Below are 11,613 nucleotides of genomic sequence, written 5' to 3'. Positions count from 1 at the left end.
AATTTAAATAAATACTATTGAAGTCAATGGGGCACCACAACTGTTTGGTTACAAACATTCTTCAATTAAAAAAAATATCTTCTTTTGTGTTCAGCAGGTTTGGAACAACTTGAGGGTGAGTAAATGATGACAAAATTTAAAATTTTGGGTGAACTAGGGCCTATCTCTTTAAGACGACAGAACAAGAAGTCATAAACAAAGAACATACACATCAACATAGGCTTACTAATTCATCTGAAAAAGTAGGATCAATACAGTTAGGACGACAGAACAAATCAACAAACAGAGAACATGCACATAAACATATAGGCCTTCTAATTTATCTGAACAACTAAGCAATGACTGTTGACAAGGGAAAATGTACAGTACAAAGCACAAAGCAATGGCTTATTTTTGGCACAAATGGAACCCCATATTGTTCCAGTATGGATCTAAAGATCCTAATAAAATGGGTAAACTCTGGGTCACACTCCAACACAGTAGGTGGCGATAATGCACCTTAAAGTCGGTGCCACCCGCCATAAAACAGAAGAAGATTATGCGGATTATGCCACTTTCTGGGACTCTCGCGCGAACAAGTGAATACCGTTGTATGACATCTCTCTTAACTTAGCACGTGAGTTGTGCAAGTTTTCTTTGAAACGGCTGTTTTTTTTTTTTGTTTTTGTTTTTTTGTGGTGTTGTAAGATTACATGCTAGGCTTATAGGTAAAGTAGGCTATACTTTACGCGCGCGTCTCTGACTGGGGCATGAATTATTGTCGTAGTCAACAATGCCACTCATGCGGTGCATAGACATTGACTTGCTATTTTGAGTGCTAAAAGGTAGGACATTTTATGCAATATTGGAATAAAGATAACATGATGTGGTTTATGTTACCTAACACACTGGCCACTGATTATTCAACAGCAAACATCCGCAAAAATTGATCTTCAGTTCTTTGATGGCTCCAAAGAAAAGTACCAAGAATGGTGTGGAGGAGAGCACAGGCAGTAGTGATGAAGATACGGATATCTGTGACCGGGACAGTGTGGCCAGCAGTGTGGACAGCACAGCAGAGGAAATGTTTATGGATGGCCTTGACTCTGTTCTAGATCAGTGAGTTTTTCTACACATTTTCTTGAGGGTTTTTAACATTGTGCTTTAGCACTCAAATTTTTGATGTGGGTTAAATATTATCATTGTATGACATCCCTCACAAAAATGTCACATTGCTTTCTTTGCTATAGTAACAGCAACACTAATAAATGGGAGCTTGAAGGAAACATTTTAGGTCCATAATAAATAATCACATTTCTATAGTCATAAAAGCCATAGTCATAATAGCAATAGACTATAGCAATATTTATATTTCCATATAAAGATAAACACCAGCAACAACATGCCATTCAGGGCCTTCTGCCACAATTCTTAATAAGGTAGTTCACACACAATTTTGTCATTGTTTACTTACATTTATTCATGTCATTCCAAACCCATAAAACTTAATATTCAAAACACAAATTAATATATTTTGAATAAAACCTCCAATGAAAGTCAAGGTAACTAGAAAATAAAAAATATCCAAAAAGATCATAAAGGAATCATTGAACAAATCTATATGAAGCAAGTCTTGTGAAAAGATACAATCCCTTTACTCGATCAGAGTAAGACATAATAAATGTAACTAGATAATTTAAAAAAAAATGGCGATGTACAAAGCAGAGATTTTTTTCTTGTTGTTGTTGGTTTGTCACATTTTACATGGTTTAAATGACTATTAACACAAGATGAATCTTTGGTGCGATTAAATTAATTTGAATTCATGGCTATTAATGCATCTTTTCAGATGGACATTTCCATGAAGTGTTCTTATCACTTTTCTGTCGCACTGTGAACTAACCAACCAATAAGATTTGTGCTTATAGGCACATGCCTAGAGCCACTGGGGTTACATAAAACTATGACTTGGTGGCCCTCATGAATGTGTTTCCGTTTTGCTAAGCGACAGTGAATAGCAAAGGAAGAATCCAGAACCGATTCTCTTGTGTCTGTACTCTTGTATTCTGCCTTATTTGATAAACAGCCAATACAAAAATCTGAACGGCTGTTTGAAAACAAGTAAATACTGTTTGACTTAATTTCTTCTCCCTGTCAAGCAGGATAGAAACAAAGTTTCTGCTTTGTGAACGGGGTAACCACTGTATTTCTGCTTTTCTATAAATGGCACCTACTGTCGGAAAGTGAATTTGTATGTTCATTCAGCCTGTCTTCCATTTTTTTTTATTTATTTATTTTTTATGCTTTGGTCTGAGCAGATAAATCAAAAGCAAAAATCATTGTGTTGGCGTAAAATAACCTACAGTCTAACAGAGTTGTTAAGTGCATTGCTAATCCTCTTTTGTTTTTCTCTTGTGCAATGCAATAGGCCTTCACCTGGCATTTACCCACCAGAGGAGGACTGTGATTCAGAGGTCAGCCTACAGCAGAGAAAAAGATCCCGTCTGTCCTCCACATCTGCTAAAAGATGTTGCAGGGAGAGTGAAAATGATGATTTCTCTGGTGTATCAACAGAAAGGTGGCACAACTCCGATGAAGTAGATGATGAGCCCCCTTGCATAGATTTCAGTCCTGTCCAAGAACCTGGCCCTCAGATTTTTCCGAATAAGTGTAAAAGTCCTCTGCAGTTTTTTCAACTGTTGTTTCCAAAAACAATGTTGCAGAGCATTGTAGGGCACACAAATGGCTATGGGACCAAGTGCAGAGACGTGGGTGACCGTTGGCTCTACATTTCTCTAAAAGACTTGAAGTCGTACATAGCACTGGTAATTTACACAGGTCTCGTGAAGTGCTCTTTGCTGACAGAATATTGGAGGGAGTCTCAGTACTTCAGTCCATCCTTTCCTGCACAGGTCATGTCTTATCAAAAATTTCTGACAATCGCCAATGCTCTTCATTTCAGTAATACCAAGGAAGATGAGTTAAATGACTCGAAAAAGGGAACAGCAGCCTATGAACGGCTGGGTAAAATTCTACCTCTGTATCAACTCATAAGGGAGGTTTGCAAAACTTACTTTCATCCCTTTCAGAACATCACCATTGTTGAAAGAATAGTGGCAGCACAGCCTAGAAAGCCTGGAATCAAACTAGGCATCGAAAACAACTCTACAGATAGAGGGTACAAACTCTTTGCACTGACAGACTGCAGCTGCGGCTATACATGGGACTTCTTTATTCACGAGGGGAAGTCATGTACGTCACAGAGCGAGGGCTTGAGTTACGAGTCTGTTATGGCATTGGTGGATGAAAATATGTTGGGCTCTGGGTACAAACTGTTTGTAGACAGATTTTACACCAGTCCCACACTCTTCAGGGACCTTCTGGGTAAAAAGGTCTGGGCTTGCGGCCCTGTTTTGCCGACCAGGAAAGGTTTTCCAAAAAACTCTGTGAACAGACTGTTAAGGAACGCTCCACGTGGCACCTTGCGCTGGATTAGGAATGATGAGTTACTGTTTGTTGAGTGGAAAGGATCCCAGGAAGTGCAGATGTGCTCTACATTTCATAAAGCCTATGAAGGTGATACTGTCCAGAGGAAGGTGAAGGGTGATGCACATTGTACCCTTGTGGAGGTCCCCGTTCCAGCTGTGGTGTTGGACTACAACAGGTTAGTAGAATCTCAGTGATGTTCATTTTGTCTATTTCTTGAAGTTGGTTTCAGAGGCTGTCCAGGTACGTTTGAGTTTGTTTAGTTTCGTTTATTTTATTTTTTTTAGATTGAATGGTTTTAGCGTTGTTCATCACCAGGGTAAAATGCGCTACACCACTAAATTGCTCCAGAGCAGGTTTTATTCTTGGTTAGAGATCGCAGAAAAATCAGCTGTGAGCAAAGTGACGCTTCTGACACAATAAAGCCACTCCCCCTGTATCTCTTGCTCCAAAATAGCAGTTCAGAGTGCAATTATTTTAGATTAAAGGGATAGCTTACCCAAAAATGAAAATTCTGTCATCATTTACTCACCCTCAAGTAGTTTATTATATTTTGACGATTAATATCCAACTTTTAATTTCAAAGAATATAAATAGGTACATTGCTAAATGCAATTTTTAAACCTAAATAAATTAAATGCATTCAGTTGATTAACTTGCAATAGTAGAGTATTAATATTTTCTTTCAGCTGCCTTCTCAAACCTTTGAGCAGCTGTTTTTTCTTCTTTGTAAATGCATTGAAATTTGTTTAAATTCTCTTTATCTTCGGCAGAAATGTGAATTATGCTGGCTTTCTCGTGAGATATAAATCAAACTGATGCTCTCAGTATTTAGTATGATTGGCATCCATCCACCCATCCATCCATCCATTCACCCATCCATCCATCCACCCATCCATCCATCCACCCACCCATCCATCCATCCATCCACCCATCCATCCATCCACCCATCCATCCACCCATCCATCCATCCGAACTATGCGAACTTCCAAAGGAAATCCAAGGCATCCAGTAGCTTATACACAAGACAACACAAATTGTGAACTAGGCTACTAAGCCAATAAACAACAGTCAGCATTAAAAATAGATGTCACAGAACATATATAGTGTGTTGTGAACCTGATCTAAACCAACTTGAATTTTTGGTTTTGTCAAATTTCAATTTTGTGTCATTTTATTGTGCTTATGCATTAATTCACAGTTTTGAGTTTAAAATAGTAGCTTTTTTCTTTCCGCCCAGGAACGTGGGGACAGTGGATCCATCCAGTTTCATTACTGGACATTACAGAGTGCTACATAAACCGAAAAAGTGGTATCAGTGTGTGTTTTATCACCTTTTGGACATCACCGTAGAGAATGCGTTTATTTTGCATGAACTGGTGGCAGAGAGAAAAAAACAAAAAGCTCTGACACGGAAGGCATTCCTCGAGAAGCTTGTTCTAGAGCTCACAGAAATGGACGATGAGAATGCTGCACCAGTTTCCTCTGCTCATCCTCCAGCTCCATTGTCATCTTCTCCTTCTCCCTCTTCTCCCAAATCATCTGTTACTGAAGGATCCCACAAGCCCAAGTACTTCATGTCAGACAGTACTGTTGGTAGACGTAAGTGCAGGCTCTGCCACCAGAAAACTCCAATCATGTGTGGGACTTGCGAAGTGCCGTTGTGCTTTCAACCCAGGCGTGACTGTTTTAATCAGTGGCATGAAGCCGATTGATTCATGACTGTGTTCAATTTAAATGGATGTTAATTTTACTTACTTTATTTCATGACACTCACTGGAATATTCAAATAAAACTCCTTTGTTTTAAAATTAAAGCGCATATGGGTAGTATTTCTATATCTATCTACTTTTACAGTCAGTGCTGCAAACTTGTCTACTTTTGCTACATAAGTTTAACAGTCCATGGAGGAGACAAATGTGTTGTGGTATGTCAGTAGGTACCTCCATTTTATATTTTGGGGTCGGTAAGAAGTTTTAAAAAGCAGTAATATTGTGTGATTTATTTTTACTTTTTTTTTTTTTTATAGCAGTATTTTTTTCAAACTGTAATTTTAAAAATGGAAAGCTGAATTTTCAGCAGCCATTACTCCAATCTTCAGTGTCATGATCCTTCAGAAATCATTCAAATATGCTGATTTGGTGCTCTTATTATTAGTATTGATAATGGTTGTGCTGCTTAATATTTTTCAAAAAAAAAGATGAAAAGAACAGCATTACTTGAATCTTTTGTTATGAAATTATAAAGATCTTTACTGTCACATTTATTCAGCAAGGATGCATTAAATGGATCAAAAGTATTTATTTCTTTAAAAATGTTTCTCTGTGCTGCAGAGATATTAATCTAATATTGTAGCCTATGCATTCATATTGTGTGACTCTCATTTATTATTATGATTATTATTATTTAGGACCGTGTGACTGTAGTGAATGATTAGTATGGAACCGATTCTCTTGTGTCTGTACTCTTGTATTCTGCCTTATTTGATAAACAGCCAATACAAAAATCTGAACGGCTGTTTGAAAACAAGTAAATACTGTTTGACTTAATTTCTTCTCCCTGTCAAGCAGGATAGAAACAAAGTTTCTGCTTTGTGAACGGGGTAACCACTGTATTTCTGCTTTTCTATAAATGGCACCTACTGTCGGAAAGTGAATTTGTATGTTCATTCAGCCTGTCTTCCATTTTTTTTTATTTATTTATTTTTTATGCTTTGGTCTGAGCAGATAAATCAAAAGCAAAAATCATTGTGTTGGCGTAAAATAACCTACAGTCTAACAGAGTTGTTAAGTGCATTGCTAATCCTCTTTTGTTTTTCTCTTGTGCAATGCAATAGGCCTTCACCTGGCATTTACCCACCAGAGGAGGACTGTGATTCAGAGGTCAGCCTACAGCAGAGAAAAAGATCCCGTCTGTCCTCCACATCTGCTAAAAGATGTTGCAGGGAGAGTGAAAATGATGATTTCTCTGGTGTATCAACAGAAAGGTGGCACAACTCCGATGAAGTAGATGATGAGCCCCCTTGCATAGATTTCAGTCCTGTCCAAGAACCTGGCCCTCAGATTTTTCCGAATAAGTGTAAAAGTCCTCTGCAGTTTTTTCAACTGTTGTTTCCAAAAACAATGTTGCAGAGCATTGTAGGGCACACAAATGGCTATGGGACCAAGTGCAGAGACGTGGGTGACCGTTGGCTCTACATTTCTCTAAAAGACTTGAAGTCGTACATAGCACTGGTAATTTACACAGGTCTCGTGAAGTGCTCTTTGCTGACAGAATATTGGAGGGAGTCTCAGTACTTCAGTCCATCCTTTCCTGCACAGGTCATGTCTTATCAAAAATTTCTGACAATCGCCAATGCTCTTCATTTCAGTAATACCAAGGAAGATGAGTTAAATGACTCGAAAAAGGGAACAGCAGCCTATGAACGGCTGGGTAAAATTCTACCTCTGTATCAACTCATAAGGGAGGTTTGCAAAACTTACTTTCATCCCTTTCAGAACATCACCATTGTTGAAAGAATAGTGGCAGCACAGCCTAGAAAGCCTGGAATCAAACTAGGCATCGAAAACAACTCTACAGATAGAGGGTACAAACTCTTTGCACTGACAGACTGCAGCTGCGGCTATACATGGGACTTCTTTATTCACGAGGGGAAGTCATGTACGTCACAGAGCGAGGGCTTGAGTTACGAGTCTGTTATGGCATTGGTGGATGAAAATATGTTGGGCTCTGGGTACAAACTGTTTGTAGACAGATTTTACACCAGTCCCACACTCTTCAGGGACCTTCTGGGTAAAAAGGTCTGGGCTTGCGGCCCTGTTTTGCCGACCAGGAAAGGTTTTCCAAAAAACTCTGTGAACAGACTGTTAAGGAACGCTCCACGTGGCACCTTGCGCTGGATTAGGAATGATGAGTTGCTGTTTGTTGAGTGGAAAGGATCCCAGGAAGTGCAGATGTGCTCTACATTTCATAAAGCCTATGAAGGTGATACTGTCCAGAGGAAGGTGAAGGGTGATGCACATTGTACCCTTGTGGAGGTCCCCATTCCAGCTGTGGTGTTGGACTACAACAGGTTAGTAGAATCTCAGTGATGTTCATTTTGTCTATTTCTTGAAGTTGGTTTCAGAGGCTGTCCAGGTACGTTTGAGTTTGTTTAGTTTCGTTTATTTTATTTTTTTTAGATTGAATGGTTTTAGCGTTGTTCATCACCAGGGTAAAATGCGCTACACCACTAAATTGCTCCAGAGCAGGTTTTATTCTTGGTTAGAGATCGCAGAAAAATCAGCTGTGAGCAAAGTGACGCTTCTGACACAATAAAGCCACTCCCCCTGTATCTCTTGCTCCAAAATAGCAGTTCAGAGTGCAATTATTTTAGATTAAAGGGATAGCTTACCCAAAAATGAAAATTCTGTCATCATTTACTCACCCTCAAGTAGTTTATTATATTTTGACGATTAATATCCAACTTTTAATTTCAAAGAATATAAATAGGTACATTGCTAAATGCAATTTTTAAACCTAAATAAATTAAATGCATTCAGTTGATTAACTTGCAATAGTAGAGTATTAATATTTTCTTTCAGCTGCCTTCTCAAACCTTTGAGCAGCTGTTTTTTCTTCTTTGTAAATGCATTGAAATTTGTTTAAATTCTCTTTATCTTCGGCAGAAATGTGAATTATGCTGGCTTTCTCGTGAGATATAAATCAAACTGATGCTCTCAGTATTTAGTATGATTGGCATCCATCCATCCATCCATCCATCCATCCATCCACCCATCCATCCATCCATTCACCCATCCATCCACCCATCCATCCATCCACCCACCCATCCACCCATCCATCCATCCATCCACCCATCCATCCATCCACCCATCCATCCACCCATCCATCCACCCATCCATCCATCCGAACTATGCGAACTTCCAAAGGAAATCCAAGGCATCCAGTAGCTTATACACAAGACAACACAAATTGTGAACTAGGCTACTAAGCCAATAAACAACAGTCAGCATTAAAAATAGATGTCACAGAACATATATAGTGTGTTGTGAACCTGATCTAAACCAACTTGAATTTTTGGTTTTGTCAAATTTCAATTTTGTGTCATTTTATTGTGCTTATGCATTAATTCACAGTTTTGAGTTTAAAATAGTAGCTTTTTTCTTTCCGCCCAGGAACGTGGGGACAGTGGATCCATCCAGTTTCATTACTGGACATTACAGAGTGCTACATAAACCGAAAAAGTGGTATCAGTGTGTGTTTTATCACCTTTTGGACATCACCGTAGAGAATGCGTTTATTTTGCATGAACTGGTGGCAGAGAGAAAAAAACAAAAAGCTCTGACACGGAAGGCATTCCTCGAGAAGCTTGTTCTAGAGCTCACAGAAATGGACGATGAGAATGCTGCACCAGTTTCCTCTGCTCATCCTCCAGCTCCATTGTCATCTTCTCCTTCTCCCTCTTCTCCCAAATCATCTGTTACTGAAGGATCCCACAAGCCCAAGTACTTCATGTCAGACAGTACTGTTGGTAGACGTAAGTGCAGGCTCTGCCACCAGAAAACTCCAATCATGTGTGGGACTTGCGAAGTGCCGTTGTGCTTTCAACCCAGGCGTGACTGTTTTAATCAGTGGCATGAAGCCGATTGATTCATGACTGTGTTCAATTTAAATGGATGTTAATTTTACTTACTTTATTTCATGACACTCACTGGAATATTCAAATAAAACTCCTTTGTTTTAAAATTAAAGCGCATATGGGTAGTATTTCTATATCTATCTACTTTTACAGTCAGTGCTGCAAACTTGTCTACTTTTGCTACATAAGTTTAACAGTCCATGGAGGAGACAAATGTGTTGTGGTATGTCAGTAGGTACTTCCATTTTATATTTTGGGGTCGGTAAGAAGTTTTAAAAGGCAGTAATATTGTGTGATTTATTTTTACTTTTTTTTTTTTTATAGCAGTATTTTTTTCAAACTGTAATTTTAAAAATGGAAAGCTGAATTTTCAGCAGCCATTACTCCAATCTTCAGTGTCATGATCCTTCAGAAATCATTCAAATATGCTGATTTGGTGCTCTTATTATTAGTATTGATAATGGTTGTGCTGCTTAATATTTTTCAAAAAAAAGATGAAAAGAACAGCATTACTTGAATCTTTTGTTATGAAATTATAAAGATTTTTACTGTCACATTTATTCAGCAAGGATGCATTAAATGGATCAAAAGTATTTATTTCTTTAAAAATGTTTCTCTGTGCTGCAGAGATATTAATCTAATATTGTAGCCTATGCATTCATATTGTGTGACTCTCATTTATTATTATGATTATTATTATTTAGGACCGTGTGACTGTAGTGAATGATTAGTATGGACTTTTTTCCCATTTGTATATCATCCAGCATCATCAATAACAGATTGAGAGAGAACAATCAACAAATTTAAAGAAGTACAAACTATTTGTCCCACCATTTGTTAATTGACATATTTGTATGACCCCTGTGGGATTACAAATTTAAGAATCTTTTTAAGATCAGCTGATCCAACATCCTGTCATAACATCACATAAAAAACCAATCAGGTGAAGTATATTTGGCATAAAGGTAAAGATGAATCATTCAAATAAGCCGGATTATTGAGACTCTCACCTTTGGTCTTTAATGGCTCTTAGTGCCCCCTTTCCATTCCAGGGTTTGTTTTCACCTGAGTGAACATGTTCGTTCAGCATTTGTTGGTGTGAAAATGTATTTTTCATAAAATTCTACATCCAGTGGCCAACTTGTTTTTTGGTGTTTGTTGGCATTTGTCTGTGCAATATGAATTAGCCTAAAGATGCTTTGTCTATCTCTAAGCACTGCCTCTAAAATGATGACTTGATAACTGCAGTGACAAGATACACCCGAGTGTCCAGGTCTTTGCTTCAGAGTTTCCTACACCCCCAGTCTTTAGCATGCTCAAGTGGAAACATCTACTGTATGCTTTCCTCTATTATATCAGGGGGTTTCTCCTCACCCACCACAAGTGTGCAGCATCCAGCTGGACGATGCAACGGCAGCCACAGTGCAGCGGCTATAGGTGGACAGGAGAGAGTGATAGAGCCAATTCAATGAATGGGATTATTAGAAGGCCATGATTTGATAAGGGCCAGTGGAGAGAATTTAGCTGGGACACCAGGGATACAATACTACTTTTTTTTCTTTCTTTAAGGACCACAGGTAGTCAGGACCTTGATTTAACGTCTCAACGACGGTGCTTTTTATCAATATAGTGTCCCCATCACTGTACTGGGGCATTAGGACCCACACAGACCACAGGGTGAGCAACCACTGCTGACCTCACTAACACCTCTTCCAGCAGCAACCCTGGTTAGCTTTAGTGGGTAATCAGTCTCGGACTACATGGTGATATGACTAAGAATGAAAAACCATTGTTATCAAAACTAAGAATGACAACATGCATCTGTGTGAGCGAGGAGACAGCATGTGCTTGATCTTTTTCCTTTGCACATATTTTCCTTTTCACGAACAGCAGTGTAACTTAAAGGGTTAGTTGACCCAAAAATTCTGTCATTTATTACTCATCCTCATGTTGTTCCACACCCGTAAGATCTTCGTTAACACAAATTAAGATATTTTTGTTGAAATCTGATGGCTCCGTGAGGCCTGCATAGCCAGCAATGACATTTCCTCTCTCGAGATCCATTAATGTACTAAAAATATATTTAAATCAGTTCGAGTGAGTGCAGTGGTTCAATATTAATATTATAAAGCGACGAGAATATTTTTGGTGTGCCAAAAAAAACCAAAATAACGACTTCTTTAGTGATGGCCGATTTCAAAACACTGCTTCATGAAGCTTGGAGTGTTATGAATCTTTTGTGTCGAATCATGGTTCGGAGCGCTAAAGTCACATGATTTCAGCAGTTTGGCGGTTTGACCTGATCTGAATCATGATTCGATATGCTGATTCATAATGCTCCGAAACTTCCTGAAGCTGTGTTTTGAAATCGGCCATCACTCTATAAGTCGTTTTTTTTTTTTTTTTTGGTGCACCAAAAATATTCATGTTGCTTTATAATATTAATATTGAACCACTGTACTCGCATGAACTGATTTAAATATGTTTTTAGTACCTTTATGGATCTTGAG

The 11,613-nt window shown here is 38.5% G+C and overlaps 1 protein-coding gene across 2 annotated transcripts; it reads left to right on the top strand.

Annotated features, from left to right (window-relative positions):
* The first annotated feature begins 584 nt into the window (after positions 1 to 584).
* On the top strand, positions 585 to 9,327 carry LOC137032006 (piggyBac transposable element-derived protein 4). 2 transcript variants are annotated; one of them, XM_067403442.1, is made up of 5 exons: positions 585 to 824; positions 910 to 1,098; positions 2,408 to 3,643; positions 6,302 to 7,537; positions 8,640 to 9,327. In XM_067403442.1, the coding sequence occupies exons 2-5, from the start codon at positions 944 to 946 to the stop codon at positions 9,112 to 9,114; spliced, it is 3,102 nt and encodes a 1,033-aa protein (XP_067259543.1). In that variant the 5' UTR covers positions 585 to 824; positions 910 to 943; the 3' UTR covers positions 9,115 to 9,327. The 2 variants fall into 2 exon arrangements, with proteins under 2 accessions (XP_067259543.1, XP_067259544.1); XM_067403443.1 differs by lacking the exon at positions 8,640 to 9,327 and adding an exon at positions 4,706 to 5,067 and having other exon boundaries at positions 6,302 to 6,616.
* The last annotated feature ends 2,286 nt before the right edge of the window (positions 9,328 to 11,613 follow it).

This window comes from Chanodichthys erythropterus, chromosome 12 (genome assembly GCF_024489055.1).
Source record: "Chanodichthys erythropterus isolate Z2021 chromosome 12, ASM2448905v1, whole genome shotgun sequence".
NCBI lineage: Eukaryota > Metazoa > Chordata > Actinopteri > Cypriniformes > Xenocyprididae > Chanodichthys > Chanodichthys erythropterus.
This window is presented reverse-complemented; position numbering and strand designations above follow the sequence as displayed.

Coding starts and splice junctions, on each gene's coding strand:
- LOC137032006 (XM_067403442.1), top strand. CDS start 944: ATGGCTCCAAAGAAAAGTACCAAGAATGGTGTGGAGGAGAGCACAGGC. Junction 3,644..6,301: donor GTGGTGTTGGACTACAACAG/GTTAGTAGAATC, acceptor GCAATGCAATAG/GCCTTCACCTGGCATTTACC. Junction 7,538..8,639: donor GTGGTGTTGGACTACAACAG/GTTAGTAGAATC, acceptor CTTTCCGCCCAG/GAACGTGGGGACAGTGGATC.